At 42.9% G+C, this 26571-nt stretch overlaps 1 protein-coding gene across 1 annotated transcript; it reads left to right on the top strand.

Moving 5' to 3' along the window:
* Nucleotides 1-614: 614 nt before the first annotated feature.
* Nucleotides 615-25070, top strand: doc2a (double C2-like domains, alpha). The gene is made up of 11 exons (XM_056430587.1): nucleotides 615-843; nucleotides 7087-7433; nucleotides 8494-8573; nucleotides 10092-10166; nucleotides 10382-10491; nucleotides 12420-12546; nucleotides 14024-14083; nucleotides 19859-20058; nucleotides 22466-22547; nucleotides 22760-22856; nucleotides 23706-25070. The coding sequence occupies exons 1-11, from the start codon at nucleotides 812-814 to the stop codon at nucleotides 23840-23842; spliced, it is 1347 nt and encodes a 448-aa protein (XP_056286562.1). The 5' UTR covers nucleotides 615-811; the 3' UTR covers nucleotides 23843-25070.
* The last annotated feature ends 1501 nt before the right edge of the window (nucleotides 25071-26571 follow it).

Genomic DNA, 26571 nt, shown 5'->3' with positions numbered 1-26571 from the left:
GCCGGAGAGCTCAGGTCCAAAAACACAACGGCACCAACATGGCAGCTCTGTTGTGCCGACACGCTGCCGTTTCCCAAGTCATGCGTCCACAGATAACCCCAACATCTGGGGAGATTCATGGTTTTCCAAATACTTTTATGACGTTTAATTCTTCATTCACGCAAACCTAGCAGAATGGAAAACCTCCTGATTTAAGAGTGTTCATGCAATATTTCAAGTTACCACATTTCAATGACCTAATGAGGCACTGATGTTGTTGTAAATATATATATTTTTTGGGAAAGATTAAGAAAAATGGAGCATGCATCCGACTTCTCCTTTATTGTTAGTTTTAGTCTTCAAGGAATTAAGTCAATCCAATGTGCTGTGATAAAAACAAGTGTGTGTGTGTGTGTGTGTGCGTGTGTGTGTGTGTGTGTATGTGTGTGTAGGGTGAGTGAGTGTGGGGGGATGCAGGAGGGAGGCGAAATGTCACATGCACAACAGAATGTCAAGTAATAGCTCCCCACTGCCTCTCTCTCTCTCTCTCTCTCTCCCTCTCTCTCCTCTGTCTTTTCCTCTTGACTCCCTCCATCCTCCTCCTCATCCTCTTCCAGCATGCCGCTGTCCTCTCCCCCTCTCCTGCCCATTTTTTATATCAACTTGAACTATTCATGCATTTAATGTCTAATGATACACATATAGCTCACTCTCTCCCTTCCTCTCTTTCTCTCTCCCCCCCTCCTCTTCCCCTCTCTAGTTTCTGCTTCTCTCTTCACCACCTGTTAGTTAGTCTCCCTCTCTTCTCCGCGCTGGAATCCCTCTTTTTTTTATGAGGAGTTGCACACTTGCGCTATCAGTGAGGTAAGTCAACGTTTTTCTATGATTTCATTCTGAAATACAGATACAGGTTGAATCTGCTTGATTGTTCTGCTTTTCTTTTCCCTTCTCCTTCACACACTATCGCTGTCGTTATAGATCCTCTCTTTACATATCTGTGTTGTTCATGTGTGCTTTTTCCTGTCGACTCGTTGTGAGAGGATTAAAATCAAATGCTGAGATCCCACGGGAACATTTATTCATTGTTCTTTCCCGGCAGACAGGTGCAACATGTGGCAGTCGGGTTTTTTCTGTGTTTGTACCTGCTCCTTCACACCTTTCCACACACACTGTCCCTCACACACACATTGGAGTTTACTCACGCCTGAAAATAACTTGCCGACTCTAATTGACAAGCGCTCGCTGTCACTACGACTGATGTGCTGACTGTCCAGCTCTGATGAGCAGCTACAGTGAACACTGTTCCATCCCATCTGCCTTTCAGCCAGCAGCTTGTTATTTAAAGGTGAATGCTGCCCGCCGCGGGGGCCAATTGTACGTAGGAGACAAGAAAAGAAGAAAGAGAAGAAGAAGAATCATCCGACAGGGAGGGTGAGATAGATCCTCATCTAACTACAGGTGGAATAATGGTGTCTCGGAAAGTCTGACGAGGAGATAATGACAGAGATAAAGAGGGGAGAAGAAGAGAAGAGCTGGATTATAAAAGGTGGAGATGAGTAGAGGATGTGGGTTGAGGGAGGGAGCGTCTATGCCTGTGATATGACTCTAATTTAAAGTGAAGGAGCTAAAAGAGGAGGGGGAGAGGGGGGGGGGGGTCGCATGTTGCGGAAAAAGATATTCCTGACTGCCGGCTTCCAGGCCTCTCAGAGCTGCAGCCCTATGCATCCCTACAGCACATATCGAGAAGAGAGAGAGCCATGCATGAGAGACGTTGTTTTTGAATAACTCACGGCCACCGGGGCTGTCGAGTTGGGCCAATATTATTTTGTAGTTTATTGGAATTATGTAAAGTAGAGCTCAGAGTCGTGGATGTGAACACGGTTTAATGAAGGCCTGTGAAGTGTTCCTTATTATTCTGAGTCTGAGAGTTTCTCAGCAACACGATGATGAGAGAGGAGAAGATGAGAGAGAAATCCAGCTGGCAGCAGGAGAGGATCCATCATCAGCTCCCGTCAGCTCCTGGAAGCCCCCAGGCGGAGGGCTGTGAGGACTATGAGGGCTATGAGGGCTGTGAGGGCTATGAGGACTATGAGGGCTATGAGGGCTATGAGGACTATGAGGGCTGTGAGGGCTGTGAGGGCTATGAGGACTATGAGGGCTGTGAGGGCTATGAGGACTATGAGGACTATGAGGGCTATGAGGACTATGAGGACTATGAGGGCTATGAGGACTATGAGGGATATGAGGACTATGAGGACTATGAGGACTATGAGGGCTATGAGGACTATGAGGGATATGAGGACTATGAGGGATATGAGGGCTATGAGGACTATGAGGGCTATGAGGACTATGAGGGATATGAGGGCTATGAGGACTATGAGGGCTATGAGGGCTATGAGGACTATGAGGGCTATGAGGACTATGAGGGCTATGAGGACTATGAGGGTTATGAGGGCTATGAGGACTATGAGGGCTATGAGGACTATGAGGACTATGAGGGCTATGAGGGCTATGAGGACTATGAGGGCTATGAGGGCTACGAGGACTAGGAGGACTATGAGGGCTATGAGGGCTATGAGGACTATGAGGGCTATGAGGGCTATGAGGGCTATGAGGGCTATGAGGGCTGTGAGGGCTATGAGGACTATGAGGGCTATGAGGGCTATGAGGACTATGAGGGCTATGAGGGCTATGAGGGCTATGAGGACTATGAGGGCTATGAGGGCTATGAGGACTATGAGGGCTATGAGGGTTATGAGGGCTATGAGGGCTATGAGGACTATGAGGGCTATGAGGACTATGAGGACTATGAGGGCTATGAGGACTATGAGGGTTATGAGGGCTATGAGGGCTATGAGGACTATGAGGGCTATGAGGGCTATGAGGACTATGAGGGCTATGAGGACTATGAGGGCTATGAGGGCTATGAGGGCTATGAGGGCTATGAGGACTATGAGGGCTATGAGGGCTATGAGGACTATGAGGGCTATGAGGGCTATGAGGGCTATGAGGACTATGAGGGCTATGAGGACTATGAGGGCTATGAGGGCTATGAGGACTATGAGGGCTATGAGGGCTATGAGGGCTATGAGGCTGCTGCTGATGGTGGTGGAGCTCGGGCAGCGACGGTTTATGGCCACATTTGCCAAGACTGGAAGGCGACTGACTGCGCACATTATATCAACAGACACTCCCTCACCAGCCTGCACAACATCTGCATTGAGGGAGATAGAGCGTGTGTGTGTGTGTGTGTGTGTGTGTGTAGGTGTGTAGGTGTAGATGTGTGTGGCGAGATGAATTAATGATCTGACAGAATTGTTTCCACGGTTGTTTGATGGCATGCCTTTGTGAGTGTATGTGTGTGTGTGTGGGGGGGGTTATTGAGTATATTATTCATAAGCACAATAATTATTAACTACTGATCCATAAATATTTGTAATCAATTCTGGATACAATCATTATTATAAAACGCAGTTTCATGAATTGTTTTTCCTTCCCCCTCTTCTCAATGCCGTGCACTCTTCTGCCTCATTAAAAATTATTTCACTTTTGTTTAATTGTTGTGCCGGATTGAAATGGTCGACTGCTGCTGGTGTATCTGGAGGACCGGTTCTAACGAGATCCGCAGCGCTTCGTCCTGAAGGACAGGAGTCTGACGTTATCTCTGCGCCACTTAATTGAGCGGGAGTGAACTCTGACCGCTTGTTCAGCGCTTAGGAATTCATCAATCTATTGTCGTCCTTTGTGGCACCAAAATGGCTGCTGATGAGTTTCAACAGGAAAGACGTCCATCACGTTGCACTCCAGTTACTCGGTCAAAGTCGGAAGTGTGCTGGCACACGGCAGCGTGTTTCAGAAGTTTGTTTCATCTCCAGCCAAGAAAAAGCTGAGTGAGCGGCGCTGTGAACCCGGTGTTGTGCTCGCAGCAGAGAGAGACCAGACCGGACGAATGACCCTCGCTGCCTGTAATTCTGCTGAAGGTCAAGAGTCGGACAACAATATCAGAGACACTTTTGTCAAGGTCTTGTCACGGGGTGAGGCTCAGGCGCAGAGAAACAGGCTGGACTCAATATGAATAACAAAAAGGCGCTCTTTAATGAGACAAAAGTTCCAAAAAAACAAAAAAGTCCAAAAGGGGGCAGGCAGATAATCGGGGGTCAGAGTCAGACAGGCAAGGTCAAAAAGGCAGGTCAGGAATATCCAGGGCACAGGGAAGACGGACCCAAAGACAACTAGAACGGGCACTCGTTAGAGCGCATACCTTCGCATATCACAAGATTGGGCATTGAATTATGAACATGTTGGCATTAGTTGCATGCCAATTGGATAGAAATTGACCGTGCTATGGTAAAAATAAGATTTTGACCTTTTCATGACCTTGACATTGACCTTTGACCCGATCGATTCCAAAATCTAATCAAATGGTCCCCGGATAATAACCAATCATCCCACCAAATTTCATGCGATTCTGTTTAATACTTTTTGAGTTATGCGAGTAACACGCATACAAATAACTAAATACACAGCGATCAAAACATAACCTTCCGCATTTTCAATGCGAAGGTAAAAACAATAGACAACAATCCAACAGGAGACAAGGGAAACACTGACACGATATATAGGGGGGGGAACACAGGTGTACAACATCAGACAGTAACGAGATACATTACATTACATGTCATTTAGCAGACGCTTTTATGCAAAGCGACTTACAATAAGTGCATTTCAACCTAGAGTACAAACTAAGAACAACAAGAATACAGGAAGTAACATTTCCTCAACATAGTCGAACTACAAAAGTACCATAAGTAAGAGCTATTTAAGTGCCACTGAAGTGCAAATCTGTGTTTTAATCCAGATATAGTCGAGATAAGAGTGGCTGAAGGCAGGTGAAGGGAATGAAACAATCAAGACACAGGAGACACAGAGGAGACATCGGAGACACGGAACAGGGTGTTACAACTTTGGCCGCATTGACTTTATCTTCACGGCTGAAAGGTGTAGAGTTAATCTCTTTCCTGGGTTTGACCTCACACACCAAGTAATGGAGCAATAAGGAATGTTTAAAGTTTTGACAACCTCGATGAAGATGAAGAGCAGATGAAGAAAAATGTGTGTTCATATTAAGCTAGTTAAGAAGCTAACACCACTCTCATGTCTGTACGATGTAACGCTCCAGCCAGCCGTCGGTTAGCTTAGCTTAGCATGAAGACTGGAAACACAAGGAAACAAAACGACCACCGACCAACATTTGTAAATCGCACTAATTGGAAATGGAGATTGATGACCTGTCTCTCTGTCCAGACATGATGACCTAAGCAGGACCTAACCCTAACCCTAACCCATGAGAACATAATTTATATCTGCATGCACACAAGCTTTTCAATGATTTTAAACCAACACAAACGTCCTCGTCGAGCGCAACACAAACAGGCAGCTACCTCCGCACATTGCAAAACTGTTGCTCAAATTTCTCTCTTTGCCGAAAAGACCATTTCATTCTCTTCCTTCCTTGTTTTTTGGGGGCTTTCATTCAGCGCTCAAACACATTTGAAAGCTCGCTTCGTGACGACTTCCATTCCTGAAGGATAAAAAAGCATCCGTCTCGTGCATTTGTTTTACGGTCTTATATTTCGTCGGCTGGTTTGGAGCCCAGACAGGGATTCCTCCTCGTAACGCGGGACCCCAGCTGTCATCGATCGCTCGTGTAATGTGCAAACTAAAACAAGTCAAGTCACCCTGTTAGAAGACAGCCAGTCGTGTATCATGTCGTGTGTCGGAGACGTTACAGACAACTCAGAGGAAGTGCCAATACATACAAATACTCCCAGATTAGATCGATTGATGCAGAGGGAGCAGGAGGGAGGGGGGGGGGGGGTGTTCAGTATTGAGGACAGAACGCCCCCTCAAGGCCTGCTGGCTTTAGAAAACAAAAGCTGTGAGATATTTGCAATCCAACCCCCTCTTTTTATTTTGGGAAGAGAGCAGACACATCAGCCTCGTGGTCAATTCCACTTCCTGCTGCCACGACTTTATATAATCACCAGGACTCTTCCCTCCATCCGAGTATCCTGAAGAGCGCTTCAGCCTTTAAAGACTTCCTCCTGCAATTACCTGTCTGTCTGTGTGAAGCACTTTAGTTAACATGTGTGCACACACACACACACACACACACACACACACACACAGTCATTTCATTGAGGATGATTAGGATTCAAGGGAGACCCTTATTGTCCGTTATGCATTATCCTCCCTGATAGGCTCGAGATTATTCAGATGCGTTCAATTGAAATGCAAATGCATCCCCATCCTCTGCAGTATTCTGTCATTTTATGGGCAACGTCTTTCTTATTAAGAGTTCTAATTATGTTGGAGGCCGTTTCAGAGCAAGAGCCGTTTGAGATAAAGACTTCCGATCACAAGAACTTCTTGATGACAATGAAAAGCTCCTATTTAGATATTTAGTTTAGTTTAGTATATTTCGATCAGCAATAATATACAAAAATCAAAATTTCAACAAAAGAAGAAAGTGGCTGACCGAAATGGTCGAGGCTGAAGCTATCAAGCTTATAAGTGCCCTAACCTATGATTTCATGAAAATACTTATTTTTGAGAACCATATACATGTACCTATATATATATATATATATACATAAACATATACACATGCATACAAATTCACACACCCATATAAACATATATACACACACATAAATACACATACCTACATATACATAAAACAATCAACAAAACAAAAACAAAACACTTTTTACCCGTTACTTATGCGTCATCAATGCTGATACGTCTGTACTTGTCCAGTCATGTCTTTACATTTTTTTTTTTATATCACTAGATTCTTACTTTCCTTGATGTCATGTGAAGATGTGAAGATATCTCAGTGATGGCCAGACACAGGATGGTATATCATTACTAAGCTCACCTTATTTCGGTCGGAATAGCAGAGGTGAAATTGAGAACAACAGCTTCTATTTGTGGATCAATACCTTGGCTCTCGCTTTGGCTCGAAACATTCGGAAATGACAGTTATTGTTTTGCTGAAAAGTGTCATTCAACTCTTCCTCATTCTATCTGTCTCCTTCCCCGCAGCGCGATGACGGTGCGGAAAGGAAAACGTTTTGCCATTTCCATCCAGGAGCACATGGCCATCGACGTATGTCCGGGCCCAATTCGCCCCATCCGCCAAATCTCCGCCTACTTCCCTCGCGTGTCGCCCACTTCCTCTTTCTCCGAGCCACTTTCAACCAATCAGGTGGCAGCTCCCACCGCAGTGAGCCCTGGCGCCGCCGGAGGAGGAGGAGGAGGAGGAGGAGGAGGGAGCAACAGCCTCCTGCCGCCGCTTTTACCGGGGGCGGCGGGCGGAGGGGGCTCACTGTCCGCCATGAGCAGCATGGACACCTCCATCGAGATCGACAGCAGTGACAGCGATGACAACAGTGAGTCACCTGAACTTCACAACCTGGCTTCACTGAAGCTGCTGGAGGCCATTAATAGAAATGGAGTTGAGCCAGAAGGCCACGAGTAATGAAAAAATGATTTGCATCAACATTCTTGGGTTTTTGAAACAGTGGGTCCTCGATTTCAAACAGTTCACTTTCTCAACTGCAGCTATAGCCAACTTTACTTGATGAGTTGTTTTCATGTGTCCAGCTGTAAAAGTAGTCTTTAACCATTGTGTTGCCTTAGGGTCATTTTGACCCGAATCAATATTACACCCTCCCCCCGCCTTAGGATTAATTTGACCCCATTCAATGTTTAATGTCGGTGTTCTTTCGGTAGTCAACAAACAAACATAAAGTGCCTCACACTTAAACTTGGAAAACAATATTAATTCTAATAATTTTCTGGAGGTTTTAATTGCTGGCGTCAAATTGAACCCAAAGGGTAAAATATGTTAGTAAATATAAAGGTAACAGGAGGGTTAAACATTGAATCGGGTCAAAATGACCCAAAGGCGGGGGGAGGGTGTAATATTGAGTCGGGTCAAAATGACCCTAAGGCAACACAAGGGTTAAAGAACAGTACGACATTTTGCAAATTACACTCATCACTCTTCTTCGAGAGTTAATTGGTCTCTTCATCTCACTCGCAGCTAGAGAGTGAGGAAGAGCCTGATGAGACAGGTGGGAAACACTCCCATTGCCTGATTAGACCGAAACTTTTTGGCAGTCTCCTTTTTATTATTAATGTGTTTAGGCAACCAACTATGAACGTTATGCCACCCAATAGTTAATATCACGGTTTAAATAGATGCACTAATTGACCTCCAGACTGTTTTCTGGTTGGTAAAGTCATGTAGCTCCGGGTTTTCTCTCATTGATAACATTTACATAAAGCCGCCTCCGGCTGCTGTCAGGCATCAAGTTGTTTTCCAGAATGTTTTATTGTGATTTCTGAGCGCCAACATTTCTTCCTGCCATCATCCTCTATTCAAGGTAATAAAGTAATGAAGCAATGACCAAAGTAACTGAAAGATATTCATCAACTGTCTTCCAGCCGCCTTGGGGACGTTAGAGTTCGACCTCCTGTATGAGAGAGCCACCAGCTCCTTACACTGCACCGTCCTGAAAGCAAAGGTAAACAACACGTCCACTGAAACGCCAGGCCATTGGTCCTGTAGTGATGGAATATTAATATTTCATTTATATTTGTACAAAGCATATTCGTGTCTTCAACCAGTGGCACAAAAAAAAGCTGTTCTGTTTTTTTTTCTACCAAAACAAAATGATGGGTGACTGAAATTCATGTTTACTTGTTGATGCTAAATACATTTTATCCTAACAATGTTTTACTTAAGTGATTAAGACGGACTCAGAGCCGACGGGATGCGACCGAAAAATTAAAAGATATAAAGTTACACAGAATGCATGTCAATGTATTACATCTACTTATAGGAGTGACTCGATTTACAGGTATTGACGATACGGTGATATTTAAAAAACAAACTATTGCTATAACGTTAATAATACACATATGATGGTGTGTAAATAAACACTCAATAAACAAAGTCATTTGACTGATAGCATTATTAACTTTTTTCAAAATATCTATAGAAATCGCGATACAATCATTATTGTGAATTTCTTTCCCCATGAGGATCGTGGAGTGAACATCTGTTATCGTGACATATATTAGTGTGAAGCAGAGGATTTCAGTCTTCATCCTTAATTTGTAGAAGTGTTTTTAAAATGGCCACACTATGCGGCTCACTGGTCGAAACTACCCGTCAAATTAAAAAACTCTCCCACCTCCTCGTTATCCCGCCGTGCTTTGGACTCAGAACTCGTCACCTCTCTGCTCTGGTAATTGTATGTTTTACTGGTTTTAGCAGTTTGCACAATGTGTTCCACATATTATTTTATATACCTCTCTTATATTTCTTCACTCTCTCTTTTTTAGGGTCTGAAACCGATGGAATTAGCAGTTTGCACAATGTGATCCACATATTATTTTATATACACTACCGTTCAAAAGTTTGGGGTCATCCAGACAATTTTGTGTCTTCCATGAAAACTCACTTTTATTTATCAAATGAATTGAAAATTGAATAGAAAATATAGTCAAGACATTGACAAGGTTAGAAATAATGATTAATATTTGAATTATTAATTTTGTTCTTCAAACTTCAAGCTCAAAGGAAGGCCAGTTGTATATCTTATATCACCAGCATAACTGTTTTCAGCTGTGCTAACATAATTGCACAAGGGTTTTCTAATCAGACATTAGTCTTCTAAGGCGATTAGCAAACACAATGTACCATTAGAACACTGGAGTGATAGTTGATGGAAATGGGCCTCTGGAGATATTTAATTAGAAACCAGACGTTTCCACCTAGAATAGTCATTTACCACATTAACAATGTAGAGTGTGTATTTTTGATTCATGTTATCTTTATTGAAAAAACAGTGCTTTTCTTTGAAAAATAAAGACATTTCTAAGTGACCCCAAACTTTTGAACGGTAGTGTACCTCTCTCATATTTCTTCACTCTCTCTTTTTTAGGGTCTGAAACCGATGGATTTAGCAGTTTGCACAATGTGATCCACAAATTATTTTACATACCTCCCTCATATTTCTTCACTCTCTCTTTTTCAGGGTCTGAAACCGATGGATTTCAACGGTTTGGCCGATCCGTATGTGAAGCTGCACCTGCTGCCGGGAGCCTGCAAGGTCTGCTCATACCGACTTGTTTTCGTCCCTGCGTTTAACTGAAAGAGACTCTCAGGAACCTGTTGGAGTGCACACTTAGTCGAGCTGTAATTTTAAGCTGTATTTGCCAAATTGCCGGTGCAGACTAAGACATCGGCTGTAAAGCAAAACTACCTCCTTGCTGCAGCTTGTTGGCTGTTCTGAGATGATTGATTTCTTCTCCTCCTCTGCCTCAGGCCAACAAACTGAAAACCAAGACTGTCCGCAACACGCTGCACCCCGTGTGGAACGAGACGCTCACCTACTGTGGCATTACAGAGGAAGACATGTACCGCAAAACACTCCGGTAAATGTTTGCTTTTTTTCGGGCTATTTCCGTCTCCTTCACTTCCGGCCTCTCTGCTCTGTCTTGCCCATCTGATAACTGACTTGCTCACAAAGGAAGTCTTATCATCCATCTCAATCACAGTCTTTTACTCTTTACGCTTTCTAGGCCTTTATCCTCCCTCCTCTTCTATTTCCACTGATCCTTTCATCCCCCCTCCGCCACCTCACCTTCTCCATTCCTCCCCTGCACACTGCCCTGTCCACTCAGATCAGGAATCATCTCCCCTCACTCCTTTGCACATCCCTCTGTCTTTGTCTTTCTTTCGGTCTGTCTCACTGCCTCCCTCTCTTTCTAAATTGCAGTGACAGATTGAGGTCAGACTAAGCACCACAGGGTGTTTTAATTTCATTGACCCCCTCCAGAGGTGATGAAAGCTGAGAATTTTCTCTCTCTGTGACTCAAACTTTGCCATGGCACATGTGGGAGTGGGATTTAAACGGGATCGACGGCTGATCTCTCGGGGGAAATTAGAGAAACTGGCCCCACAACAGGCTATGACACTGCTAATTCAGCAGAGGCGTTTGAATATTACCAGACAGGGAGTGTAACCTATCGAAACATACACCCATGTTACCGTCTGCAATGCACTGATGTTTCACATTGTCTCTAAAGTGACAGTTTCGTCACTTTTTTTCATCCCTATAAACAGGGATTATAGATAAAAATGTAACTGTTCACATTTTGTTGGGTTAATCCAATCTCTTCATTCATCCAGAACTCAAGACAAGATATGCCACTTTTTTAAAAGAGCAGAGCTGTTTTCCACTACTTTTTTTTATATCGGAGCTCTATTGTTGTTTCCGCATCCAATTTTGAACCAGCAGCTACAATAAACTGCAGCTTCAGACAAATCAGAAGAATAGTAGTTTTAAGAAAGTACCATTTTAAAAATAGTTGCAATTTGCTTCATGACGAGACATCAAGATTTACTTTTTCTTTCTTCCATTTTCATTCTTCCCCATTTTGCTGCTATCTAATTTTGAAGGGCTCCCAAAAAAACAAAACAAAAGCGGCTGTCCCAAGGCAACTGGCCTCTTTCACCTTATTCATTTATGCATTCACATTTTTATTACCGGAACCTGAAGGCAGCAGGTGACTGCAATGTGTCACGCCTCGGGTCACACGTTTAGTGAGAAGTTGAATAAAACCGACGAGCGAAGAGGCTTCAAAGTTCATATCATCCGTCTCTCAAAAATTGCATTCTTATTTTTCTCCCTCTTATTGCATGTCTTTCCATCACATTTACATAAAGCCCAGAAAAATGCAATCTGGATGTCAGTTAGCCTAGCATACTGATTTCCCACTTCTGCAGACAGTTTAGACGTGTACATTGTCAAGGCATAAGTCCTCACACACACACACACACACACACACACACACAATTTAAATGAATTCTCCCATTTGTATCTCCCTCTCACCCACATCACTCCACCTCTTGCTCTGTTTTTGATTGTTACACACACAGCCTCCCTCCATGTCCTTCCCTCTCTCTGCCTAATCATGCATTGCAGGTGACATCATGGCAGGTGGAAATCTTTGCCGGCCTCATGAATACGGATTAACTTCATGCACTTTTACACTATCTCATTTTACACCGGAAGGGAACATCGCAAATACTTGTATCGTACAATGTATTTAAACATATTCTGGATTCTGATGTTGGTTTTTCATTGATTCAGATCTACGTCAACAATTATCTTTGCTTATGATGTTGCCCCAGCGTTAGGAGTCACTAACTCCACCTCTCCTCCTCACACATCTGTCTTACTCTCTGTCTCAGTAATCAGCGTCTCTTATTTGTATTCATGTTTCCCCCTCTCCCTATATTTGTCTCTCGCTACTCCTCTTCTTCACCTCCCCCTCCTTCCTCTGTCTCTCACTCCCAGGGTGTCAGTGTGCGACGAAGACAAGCTGATGCATAACGAGTTCATCGGGGAGTCGCGGGTGGCCCTGCGTCGCGTGAAGCTTGACCAGACCAAACACTTCAACATCTGTCTGGAGCATCCACCCCCTGTGAGGGGGAGAGGGAGGGCAGAGGGAATGCAAGGGACGATAGGAAAGAAAGACTTAAAGGGCAGAGAGAGGGAAATGAGAGCGTATGAGGGAAGTTCATGACTTGAGGGTACTGTAATATTCAATATATTAAGTCTGACTCAACCTCACATTTTAAAGTAGAAAAAAGAGAGGCAAAGGGAAATATGGAAGAAGAAGGAAGCCAATAAAAGGTCCACATCTGGTTGCCTGGTGCACACACCTGGGTCCCATAATAAATAACATACCAAGTGTGTGGACAATCTTTAGAAAAAGACTCAAACAATGCTGTGTTGTTATCTGACAGTAAACGGCACGCAGGGAGATCGGTTACTACATAAACAGAAACAATCTTAAATATTTAAAGCAAAGATTGCTTGTGTGTTGATTCGTGTTTTAGTGAAGGAATATATTGGTGCATCTTACAGTTAAAATACGAAGAACAAACAAACAAAACAACAAAAATGAAGAGTTCAACAGTTTTCAGTTGCAGCAGTTATGTTACATGCAGATGTGGTTTTTAAACATGTCATTCCAAAACTGTAAGCCCATGGGCATTAATCTGCTGCCGTAGCGTAACAGCATGACCTTTGTATCAGAGGGTCAGGGCGTTTCAGAACCCGGCTGCAGGGAGTTATTCACATTCAGCCACCGCAGCAACATGAGGTTGGCCTCTCGTGACGAGCAGCATCAGATCATCCAGGAGGAGTTTGATGACGTCGAGGTCAGGGCTCCGTCGGTCCAGATCCTGCACACCAAACTGGGAAAACAATATGTGTTTGGCTTTGTGCACAAACTGTTGACTATCATCACCGGAGGATGTGTAGAGCATATGGAGTTCTCTTCACTGGAAGTAAAAGAACCATAAGCATGAACAACAGTCTAAAACGACCCAAAGGAGAGTGTCCTATACTTTTGGCCATCGTATATTTAGCATTAAGCCGATACCAGCTCCTGAGAATAACAAATATGAAGTAAACAGAGGACAGAGTATCATATCTATTGTTATATCTCACAAACAGCTTTCTGTGCAGGCGAAATGTCAGCTGGGGAACGCGTGGGAAAAGGGTACGGAGAGATCGGGAGAATAAAGGGAGTGGAGGAAGAGAAGGAGAAGGGGAGAGGAGGAATGATGGAGCGTCAATGAACAAGAGAGATGAGAAACAAATGGATTAAAACAATAATAACTGGGGGGGGGGGGGGGCTTGTGGCTTTTTTGTTCTCGGTGAGTTGGAAAGGGCTCTGGTCGGAGACGGTCCCTCTGAAGCCGGCGCCGCTCGGCGATCAAACGTTGAAGCCCCTCTGTCATCCTGCGAAGCCGGCGCCGTGTCAGGCCCGTCATTTTCAATGTGGCATCGCCCTCGACTCGATACTCTCTCTCTTTCTGCTCATCCCCCTTTATCCTGCTGGTCGGTCGTATCCCCTGATCATTTATATCTCTCTCCTTTTGTTCCTCTAGCTGCCGTCACCGACTGCGATGAGCACCGCGTTGAGAGGGATCTCCTGCTACCTGAGAGAGGTGAGCACGACTCTGAGTCAGCTCAACATGTCCCGCCTTCTGTCTCTCTCTCTGTCTCTCTGTCTGTCTGTCTGTCTCTCTCTCTGTCTCTCTCTCTCTCTCTGTCTCTCTCTCTGTCTCTCTCTCTGTCTCTCTCTCTGTCTGTCCATCTGTCCGTCTGTCCGCCTGTCTTAAAGGACTACGCCAAACCCAACACGAGACTCGTGGGACTAGAAGCATTCACCTGAAAGTATGAGAATAAACCTGTTTAATTTTCCAAACCGGCGATCAGTTTTCCTTCCGTGAACCACGATATTCGCCTGGAAACAAAAATATCAGTTTTATTTTAGAATGATCAAAGCAACAAGTTCAACTGAAAAGCTGATTTATCAGTTAATTAGCGAATTGATTATAGCTTGAGGCTTTGCTGCTTTGATTTGGCTGACGACACCTAAAAACAAAGCATATTTTTCACTATTTTCCAACTGAACAGTGAATGGAATTTGGTTTAATTTGACCAATAACTGCAGGTCTAATCATTGTGTGCTTAAGATCACAGCTAACCTTTCTAAAACCATATCGCAAAACCATAACTACTGTCATACATTTTTCTGCCATGAGATTTCGGCCCTCAGACATGATCATGCAATTCATTAAGCCAGCATTCATTAATTGTTGAGGTAATTACCCAATTAGGTCGTATAGTGTCTCGGCAGATGTTTTTCGAGAGATGATTTTAGAGTCTCTCGTGACACATTGGGTAAATGATCAAACCAGAGGACCGCTGTCGTCCTTTAACTGGAGCTGCTTCTGTGTTTCTCTCCACATTCAAGGTTGTTCAACGCGCTCGTCTTTCCGGTTCTCTCACCCACCCACACATTCATCTCTTCCCCGTTCGTCGGGCACAGTGTGCGGCTCCTGTTTATTTTCACCTCCCTAATGAGTTGCTCTCTATCGATCTGTGAAGGTCTGAGCTGTTCTCTCACCAGATCCCCGGTGCAAATGATCCTCACTAATTGGAAGTTTGAAAAACCTCCTATTCCGTCGCGGCAGATGGCGGACTGGCTGTAGGCAGGATGGATGATTCCCTCAGAAAGTCCCCGAGATTAGGAGAGGAGGAAAAGAAATAAGAAAAGAGAGACGTATGGGAAACAAAAAGATTAGATTAGACTCAACTTTATTGTCATTACACATGTACAAGTACAAAGCAACGAAATGCAGTTTGGCATCCAACTAGAAGTGCAACAGAATGTATCATAATAAATACAGGATATACAGATTATAAAAACAGCAGACAGATGAAATTAACATTTAAATAATGCGGAGATATAAACATAAACTAAAACTAGAATGGGCACTCGGTAGAGCGCATACCTTCGCATATCACAAGATTGGGCATTGAATTATGAACATCTTGGCATTAGTTGCATGCCAATTGGATAAAAATTGACCGTGCTCTGGTAAAAAGAAGATGTTGACCTTTTCGTGACTTTGACCTTTGACCCGATCAATCCCAAAATCTAATCAAATGGTCCCCGGATAATAACCAATCATCCCACCGAATTTCATGCGATTCGGTTTAATACTTTTTGTGTTATGCGAGTAACACGCATACAAATCCATAAATACACAGCGATCAAAACATAACCTTCCGTATTTTCAATGCGAAGGTAAAGAGGTGCAAGCTGTTGAGGCGACTGGGGTAAGAGACGCAGCAGCGTGGAGGAGCGTGAGCATCGTGGCGTATCGATCGTCCTGGGTGTGTCCGCCTCTCACTTGAAGATAAGACTTCATGAGAGATGCAGGGATATAAAGGAGGATAATTAGTGATGGAACCCATTTTAATTTAGCGTCACTGTCGTGGCACTCCGTATAGTTCTGGGTCTTCTGTACCACAATTTTTAGTTCAGTCTTAGAAACTATTAATTGACACGCGAGCGAGACAAGTAGTTCTTCCATAAAAAATGTTTAGTAGAAAACGTAGTTACATGTTCACATGGTCAAAAAACGATGTCGCTTCCAACATCTGAGCTCAAATCTGGACTGACGGTCCGACACGCAGGTGTTATACTGACGCAACGTCACCTGATTGGAAGCTTACACTACCGTTCAAAAGTTTGGGGTCACTTAGAAATGTCTTTCTTTTTCAAAGAAAAGCACTGTTTTTTCAATAAAGATAACATTAATCAAAAATACACACTATACATTGTTAATGTGGTAAATGACTATTCTAGGTGAAACGTCTGGTTTCTAATGAAATATCTCCAGAGGTGTATAGAGGCCCATTTCCATCAACGATCACTCCAGTGTTCTAATGGTACATTGTGTTTGCTAATCGCCTTAGAAGACTAATGTCTGATTAGAAAACCCTTGTGCAATTATGTTAGCACAGCTGAAAACAGTTATGCTGGTGATATAAGCTATACAACTGGCCTTCCTTTGAGCTTGTAGTTTGAAGAACAAAATTAATATTTCAAATATTAATCATTATTTCTAACCTTGTCAATGTCTTGACTATATTTTCTATTCAATTTTCAATTCATTTGATAAATAAAAGTGAGTTTTCATGGAAGACGCGAAATTGTCTGGATGACCCCAAACTTTTGAACGGTAGTGTATATTCTGACAAGTTATTCAGCTTTTAAATACAATACTAAATTTTATTTTATTTTATTTTTTATTTTTTATTTTTTTATTTATTTAAATGCCTCATTGAGATTAAAAATCTCCTTTACAAGAGTGTCCTGGCCAAGACAGCAGCAGCAGCACGTCACACAAAGTTTATACAATACAACATAAAACATAAAACAGTGACAGACAATATATAAAACGAAAAACTAAATCACAGCATGAATAAAACCAAAACTAAGTCTCAAGCCAACACAACCCAGCTCACACAGGAGCACATACCGCCGTCATATAAAACATCGACAGCTAGATGAATTTCCCTCCAATATTTTCAATCTATTTTTAAAAACACCTAAGGAGACCGGCTCCCGGAGACCCAGGTCTGTCTGCAGCACATTCCAAGCCGCAGGAGCAGCAAACTTAAAACCTCTTTTCCCCATTTCCAAACGGATTATATATGTTAACCTAAATATTCTTTCAAATCATAATGAAAAAGATTTATCTTCAGTTACCTTTTTAAATCTTTTTAAACTAAATTATGATGGCAAATGAACTCATGCATTTGGCTCTTACAATCACATGTTAGGCAATAACAAAAAGAGCATTGTTGCATCATCGGCGGTGAAACAGAAAAGATAAGTTGAAACAGAAGCACCTGCAGTGACGAAAACTGCTCGTCTTGCCTATAAATAACACGCATGCATCGGTGCCGTTGGCCATGAGGGTGAGTCACACTGTGAGAACATCGTCTTCCACTTGTTCGCCCTCTGCTGCTGCTCCCTCGCTTCCTTTCATCCGTCACTCTGAATCTACTCTGTTGTTCCGCTTGTTGTCAAATACTCCTCAAACCGTTTGATGTCGTCCGAGGAAAAAATATTCGAGCCGGGAGCGTCAAAGTGCATTAATACGTCTCCAAGGATGATGCTTCAGTTTGTCCGAGGAATGCCGCGGAGCACTCGATGTCCATCTGAGATGAAAGTGGAACGTCCCTGAGATGTTCAGGTGTGTTTACTGAGAGGAAGAAGACAGATTTACAAAACCAGAACCTTCAGTCTGTCTGTTTTCCGCCTCAAATTTGGCAATAACAGCTGAGTAGTCTATCGTGTTTGAGACCCGCAATGAACTCCACTGTTATCTGAGCGTTTATCCGGAAGCACCTGCAGCAACAGAAGCTGCTGCTCAGCAAAAGTTACATCAGCTCACTTTGATGTTTGCTGTGCAGGAAGATCTGCAGGGGACTGCCCTGCTTTGTTTTCTACTGCAGCTTTAAACAAAACAATATTTATGTTTTCTGGCCTTTGTACACAAGAGTGACAACATCTCCTCAAGAGGACACTTCAAGCACACTTGCAAACCGCTGTGGTTTATTCAGATTAGATTAGATTAGAGATACTTTATTCATCCCCAGGGGTGAATCTCTTTGTTGCAGCAGAAAGAATGTTTACAATATTTACAATATATACGATACAATCTAAAACAATAAAATAGCAGGGCATATTACATTTAAGAATGTAAATAATAAAGGAAATGAAAAAAATTTAATCTAATTTAAAATGCAAAGTGTATATAAAGTAAAGTGAGGAGGATCTGGTCAGAGGCGATTTATTGTACAGTCTTATTGCAGTGGGCAGGAATGTTCTCCTGTATGAGGAATGTTCTCCTCTATCAGGAATGTTCTCCTCTATCAGGAATGTTCTCCTCTATCAGGAATGTTCTCCTGTATGAGGAATGTTCTCCTGTATCAGGAATGTTCTCCTCTATCAGGAATGTTCTCTTGTATCAGGAATGTTCTCCTCTATCAGGAATGTTCTCTTGTATCAGGAATGTTCTCCTGTATCAGGAATGTTCTCTTGTATCAGGAATGTTCTCCTGTATCAGGAATGTTCTCCTCTATCAGGAATGTTCTCTTGTATCAGGAATGTTCTCCTCTATCAGGAATGTTCTCTTGTATCAGGAATGCTCTCCTCTATCAGGAATGTTCTCTTGTATCAGGAATGTTCTCCTCTATCAGGAATGTTCTCTTGTATCAGGAATGTTCTCCTCTATCAGGGATGTTCTCTTGTATCAGGAATATTCTCCTGTATCAGGAATGTTCTCCTGTATAAGGAATGTTCTCTTGTATCAGGAATGTTCTCCTCTATCAGGAATGTTCTCCTCTATCAGGAATGTTCTCTTGTATCAGGAATGTTTTCCTGTATCAGGAATGTTCTCCTGTATCAGGAATGTTCTCCTCTATCAGGAATGTTCTCCTGTATCAGGAATGTGCTCTTGTATCAGGAATGTTCTCTTGTATCAGGAATGTTCTCCTGTATCAGGAATGTGCTCTTGTATCAGGAATGTTCTCCTGTATCAGGAATGTTCTCCTGTATCAGGAATGTTCTCTTGTATCAGGAATGTTCTCCTGTATCAGGAATGTGCTCTTGTATAAGGAATGTTCTCTTGTATCAGGAATGTTCTCCTGTATCAAAAATGTTCTCCTGTATCTGGAATGTGCTCTTGTAGAAGGAATGTTCTCCTCTATCAGGAATGTTCTCCTGTGTGAGGAATGTTCTCTTGTATCAGGGATGTTCTCCTGTATACGGAATGTTCTCCTGTATCAGGAATGTTCTCTTGTATCAGGAATGTTCTCCTCTATCAGGAATGTTCTCTTGTATCAGGGATGTTCTCCTGTATACGGAATGTTCTCCTGTATGAGGAATGTTCTCCTGTATCAGGAATGTTCTCTTGTATCAGGGATGTTCTCTTATATCAGGGATGTTCTCCTGTATGAGGAATGTTCTCCTGTATCAGGAATGTTCTCCTGTATCAGGAATGTTCTCCTGATATAGGAATGTTCTCCTCTATCAGGGATGTTCTCCATGATTTCACCTACGTTCAAAGGTGATCCAAGACCTGCCTCTCCAGCACCTCCATCACATGGGATGAGAAGGAAGTCCTTGAAGTCAGATGGAGTCAACAAGTCCGATATTCTCTCTCCCTTTAATGTTTCGCTTTTGACCAACTCCTGCGGGAAATATCTGATTTCAAACTGTGAAACGCTCCACTATGTCCAGCAGAGTTCTCACCCTGCAACTTGAGTCACTCATGAAGCCGCTTCAACTGCAGCTTTCACATCTTTCATGTGTTTTTTAAATCCCTCCCTCTTGTATCCCCTCTCTCTCTCCTCAGTGGGAGACGGAGCAGCAGAGGAGTCTGGAGGAGAGAGGCCGCTTGCTGCTCTGCCTGCAGTACTTCCCCCCGGCCAGCGATGGCGACGTGAAGGGCGAGGCCAAAGAGAGGGCTCTCGGCGGCCTGTGTGTGGGCGTCAGACGCTGCGCCCACCTGGCAGCCATGGACGTCAACGGCTACTCAGACCCCTACGTTAAAACGTAAGGACGACGTCAAACCACGACCTGGAGGCCGATGGAGGAATGTTGCTGCCTGAGGGATTAATTACGGAATGCACAACTCAGACTGATGGATTGACATTTCACAAACCTCACTTTAGAACAATTTCCACCTGACCTATATTTAGCGTCGGTCTCCCTCTCCGCCGGATCGCCGTGTTCGGTCTAACTGGCCGTTGACTCTGATTGGCCCCATGAATCACCTGCTGTCAGCACCCCTGAGTAATAGATGGCTCTAGTTAACCCCGCACACGGTAATGGTGACACACGAGAGCAGCTTTCGCACAAGTCGAAGCAATCGTGAAATATATCCCTCCCCGAGATAATGGTAACAGTGTGTGTGTGTGTGTGTGTGTGTGTGTGTGTGTGTGTGTGTGTGTGTGTGTGTGTGTGTGTGTGTGTGTGTGTGTGTGTGTGTGTGTATTGACAGCCTTCAAAATGGATTGAAAGGCAGCGACATGATCCACAGTTACGGCGTACTGCATCACAGAGGAGAGTGTTATTGTTGGTGTCATGGAGGTTCTGTGGAGCTGCATTACTCATTGATGAAAGGAAGGCAATACTGTGTGTGTGTGTGTGTGTGTGTGTGTAGGTGTGTTGGCGTGTGAGCGTGAGGACAAGAAGGTCCTTGGGTTGAATGATGCGTCCTGACAAAAGTTGGAGAAATTAGCTTGAAACAAAAACCTTCTTAACTGGTTGTTCTCTCTGACTTTGAGCTTGTGTCTGGAATGAGTAAAACATTAATCAACTAGAATGGGCACTCGGTAGAGCGCATACCTTCGCATATCACAAGATCGGGCATTGAATTATGAACATTTTGGCATTAGTTGCATGCCAATCGGATACAAATTGACCGTGCTATGGTAAAAAGAAGATTTTTACCTATTCATGACCTTGACCTTTGACCCGATTGATCCCAAAATCTAATCAAATGGTCCCCGGATAATAACCAATCATCCCACCAAATTTCATGCGATTCGGTTTAACACTTTTTGAGTTATGCGAGTAACACGCATACAAATAAATAAATAAATACACGGCGATCAAAACATAACCTTCCGCATTTTCAATGCGAAGGTAATCACACACACACACACACACACACACAATGCTAGATAAGCTTGCCTCACATTAGTATACACAACAATACCCTTCTCCTTCCCCATCATCATTAAACTCTCCCTGTGATTGAATGCCCACCAATCCTCCGCACACATCCCTCACACACCAGCGTGAGTACATCGTGTGCTTTGTGTGTTTTTGGGGATGCGTGCTCGCCTCTCTGCCCTTTGGCGGGAGCTTTTCTCCCAGATGCTTTGTTGTGTCTGAGAGCGTGGGGGAACATATGCTCTCCGAGCTGTGGGTGGTGGGTGGAAAGCAAATGTGAATAGAGATTTCTCCACACTCCTTCCAGCTGGCTTAAAGATACCCGCAGAATGTAATGGCACCTCGCGGAGGGACGCGGTGCTTTTCCAATCCGAGCCGTGTGGCGATCAGGCCTCACTCACATACGGTTAGTTTCACAAATAAAACATCAGAGGTCGACATTTTGGGAAATAGGCTAATTGTTAAACACGTTACAGCTGAGCGTTAAATGAGACAATCAATGCCGCTATCGTATCTATACAGTAAATATGAGGCTACAGCTGGTTAGCTTAGCTTAGCACAACAACTGGATTCAGTGCAAACCAGTGATTATTAAGGCAAATACAACCTTCTTATTTCCCTGCATTGTTGTGTTGTTCACAAATTAGAAAGGCCGCCCCAGTTTTCGACTGCACAAACTTATTCTGACTTGTACATAGTTATCCCTGGTGCAGTCACCGTTATTGTTGTTGTGTATTTTTTATTCAGTCAATTAAATCAAACACAATACAGTATTATTCTATATAATATACAAAACAGAAAGACTGAAAAGATATAGGTAGAAGCAAAAATGCTTATATATTCCTATCCTAAATTAATATCAAATAAATCAGAAAATTAATATTAAATAATAAAAATATAACAAAGAAAATTTAAAAAAACAGTAGGCCCTATATATATATATATATACAAACATACATATATATATATGCATACATATACACACAGACTTCCACATACATCTTCCATATAAATACGTTTAAATCACATTTATAACTCCCAAGAATTGTTTTATAAATAATTCCCTTGAAAACTAAAAAGGAGTTCACCATTCTTACATCCATTTCAACATTATTCCATAATTTGACAGAAATACATCTTCTTTTAATCCCTTTTTTAGCCGTTTGTACCGTAAACGTACAAACATCTCTCAACTCGTATTGCTCTTCCTTTCAGCAGCGCGTTGACCCGTGAAAGGTCACGACCGAACTCATTATGATCCTCTCACATTCCACTGTCTTAGATACCTCAAGCCAGATGTCCAGAAGAAATCCAAGCACAAAACAGCGGTGATAAAAAAGACTCTCAACCCGGAGTTCAACGAGGTAGACGTGGTGCATGTTTGTGTCTGTGCAGAACTGCGGGAGGGAGGGGCGCATTTAGTTGAATGTAATGAGACGGCTCGTTTATATCGTTGCAGTCCTCGGAGACGTCGCATGCAAAGTCGCCGCAACCTTTTTGTGAGACAGCCAATTATCGCTCGTGTGTGAGATCTTCTGACCTTTGCTCTCCTCCTTCACCTCTCTCTTTTCCCCAGGAGTTCTTCTATGAAATCTCGTTCTCAGAGTTAGCCGCCAAGACGCTGGAGGTCACGGTGTGGGACTACGACCTGGGAAAGTCCAACGACTTCATAGGTGACGTCAGAAGCAAATAATCAATTCCTGCCGCAGTCGTATAATTGGATTATGGATTTGCTACCGGATTAGCAGTCCAATAATGTACCCATGGCTGTGACCGAAGATATTCTAAGATGTTCTGTATTTTTTTCAACTGAGTGCAGCACAGCAGGGTTTAGTTTCCATCCAGCTGTATGTCAGTGACGTTTAAACTGAAAATGAGCTTCATACTATACTGGCTCTGTACTTATAAGTGATTATTTACACCACAATTTGTAATATGTATTAACATTTCCACCTCAATTTTCTTTTAAAGTCTGGATTTTAGTTTCTTACAGTAGGTAAAATAAAATCTGGTATTTTTTCCATTTTTCATTTTCAACAAACCCGATCAAAGAGAAGCGCTATATCAAATAAATGATTATTAATATTATTATTATTCTAAAGACAGCCTCACAATAGTTTCAGATTCTGTTTTCCTCTTTAACAAATCAAGCTAATTTAAACCCATGAAGCCAAAACCAAATTCATCATATCATCGGTCTCAATTTCCTTTTAAATTGAAATGTGTTTTGGTCTGTAAGTAATAAAAACTACAAAACCAAACAACACAATAACACAAAGTACAACATTTTCAATAGACCAACAAGTTGTAGGTTGTTCGCGACAGGTAACTATGCCTCGTCTTCATACAACACACCACCTATTTGGCATCAAAACTACTACAACTACTACAACTTCTACATTTAACCGGTTTCAAACTGACTCGGCTCCTCGCTACGAGTGAAATCATCACTCTGTGCTTATTAAACGTGCTCTTTCCTCTCCAGTCGCATTGACTTTCTTCTCCGTCTCTGCACTGGCTAGGCGGTGTGTCCTTAGGGTGCCACTCTCAAGGAGAAACTCTGCAGCACTGGATAGACTGTCTGAAGAACAAGGGCAAGAAGGTGGAGCGCTGGCACACGCTGACCAACGAGCTGCCGGGATCCGCCCCGCAGGAATGAGGCGGTCCTCTCCCGCCGGCACTGGAGAGGCTGCCTGGAGAGAGACCTTTCATCGCATGCGCTGAGGATTTTCTGCATGACTATGAAGGATTCATATCCTCCTTACCTTGTCATCCATTAGATCATTTATTCATCACGACATACCCAAGGGGAGTCACACTCACAGACGAATGCTATAATCTTGGATCTCAATAGACCGGATGCAAATCTAAAGAAACAGTTCTCACCGCAAAGCGCGGTCATCCTCGTAATCGTATTCGGCGGGATTCACGTCGTTTCTGTGGATTCGATGTGAATCTAAACGCCCAGATCTCAATCTGCAAGAAAAATTATGAATCGGGCAAGAATATTGAATGAGGGAGATATCTGAATTACGCAGTTCAAGTCTCATGTCAAGTGTACTTCCTGTTTATACAGGCCGGTTACTCATTGTTATTAAGTACTGACATTAAAACTCCATTATGACCCCCCATCTCACGGCACACATACCTCTCCCTTGCAATAATGTTTTGCCTAATGCTTCCGAAGACCTCCGAGTGGTCTTAATACTGTCGGGCATTTTGTATTTATTGATCTGATCGTCATGGGGCTGCCTGCAGAAAACAAGAGAGACAATTGTTTCTTCTATGTTGACGGATCGTGTCAGTTCTTTGCATGTTTGGTGTTGATGGAGCAAATATGTGCCAGGCTCTGCTGCAGGATGTTCATCGTTGTGTTGTTCCCAATTCTCCTGCGGCGTATTGCTCTGATTAACTGAAGACGATTCGAGGGTAACAGCTTTTTAAAAAAAAAATGATATGCTGTTCCGTTGTTTAGTGTCAGCTCTTATATCACAGTGTCTGTTTCTTGTCGGTGGCACGCTGATCTGATGTTGACCTAATTTTGCTTCACAATCTGTTTGGATGTAGGAGGAGGAGGAGAGTGACGTAATGAACAGAAAGGTGTGGTTTATGGAGAGCTGTGCATGGTCGTACTCTGACACGACGTGAATAAAATCATCAGCCTGTGTTTGATATCTAAATTACAAATATGAATGGTCTATAGAGCACAGTGGTGTAGCTCTCCATGCTGCTGCTTTACTGGGGATCGCATTGACTACGCGGCATGCTGAGATTACCATGTGTTCATATGTAAATAGTATATATTGTGTTTCACTTGCTTTGGGTGTTTGTTATTTGGAACTCAAAGTGTGCATGGTTGTTTTTCATAAAACGTTCCTATTGCTTTATTGTGTGTATTGTTGTTGAATTTCTATTATATTTGTGGCCTCTTTCAAACTCTAATGTGTCACATGCAGTTCAGTGGCAATCCAATAATACTAATAATATTAGACACTACTGCCACCTAGCAGTCAAGATCTGCAGCTGCAGCCTCTTCTCAGACAGTAACACGAGCAGAAGTGATTGGGGACACACACACACACACAAAGGAGGAAAAACAACAACAACAACATCAGTGTTTGTTTAACACTCTACACTCGAAAACAAACCACTCAATGTACGACTATGTTATATGTATGATGTATCAGATTAAAATGAACTCAGTTAAGGCGTCAAACTCTTATATGGATGACAAGAAACCCATGATAATTAGAATCTCTACTGAATATTTAAAAAGCCATTGTTTTTTTGTAAACAAGGCAGAATAGGGGCATCTTTGGTTCCAATACTCTTGAACTTATTATAAACAATATGACGTTTAGTAATAGTTTATACCTCAAGTCAACAGTGTGGACAAAGGTGACGTCAGGAAGGTAAACACATCCTGGACTTGGCTCAGACACACTGTTCAGTTCACTTTATGTGTAGAGCCCATTTTCACAAATTACAAACTACCCTCAGAGTGCTTTACCATCTGTACACATAGACATCCCTGACCTTTGACCTCACATGGGATCAGGATCAACTCCCAAACAACCCTTCAGGGTAAAAGGTCAGAACCCTTGAGGAGAGAACAGAGGAGGATCCCTCTCCAGGATGGACAGGTGTCATAGATGTCATGTGACCAGAAGGAATCATTACACACTCATTAAAACACAGGAACAACACAATGAAGATGACAGAGTGGATGAAGAGTTGGTAGTCGGCGTATTCCACCATCCAGACCTCCACCATCCATCAGGTGGAGGTAGGATCTATGACGTCTCACAGGGTCCATCGGACTCCGGGGAGAAAGCAGAGACAGGAAGGTGGACAGGAAGGTTTTTTTTGTCCGACTACATTTCTGGTCCCATGTCATATTGAATATACGTCTACTTGAGATGATTCTGTATATGTGAGTATTTGGTAATAAGGCAACATTATTTCTTTCCCTGAAGATGGTTGGTTGACATACGGCCAGAACAGCAGACACATCAGTACCTCAGTACTCAAATGGTCCATTTACTAAGACTAGATGACTGACTAGATCTCTACTCCACACACAACTACACACACATCTCCTCAGGCCTAACACACACGACACACTCCTGGTCAAAGGAGATGGATACCTCTGGGATGACAGGTGCAATGTAACTAGTTTTGATGTTAGAGATCATGATCAAACTAAATTGCTCTGGATTTAGCTCAAAGGCCATCTCACATATGAAGTTATCGCTCAAAGGGTTTTTCACAGTCGGGGAGAAAGTTAAATTACTGGGATTAATTATAACTAGCCGACTGTCATGGGCTGAGCACATTGACGTGATTTAACGTGATTTATTAAAACAGGCCGTGGCATCTCCATGGCAA

Source organism: Pseudoliparis swirei, chromosome 13 (assembly GCF_029220125.1).
Source record: "Pseudoliparis swirei isolate HS2019 ecotype Mariana Trench chromosome 13, NWPU_hadal_v1, whole genome shotgun sequence".
NCBI lineage: Eukaryota > Metazoa > Chordata > Actinopteri > Perciformes > Liparidae > Pseudoliparis > Pseudoliparis swirei.
The sequence above is the reverse complement of the archived record's forward strand: the minus strand, read 5'-3'. Positions and strand labels throughout refer to the sequence as shown.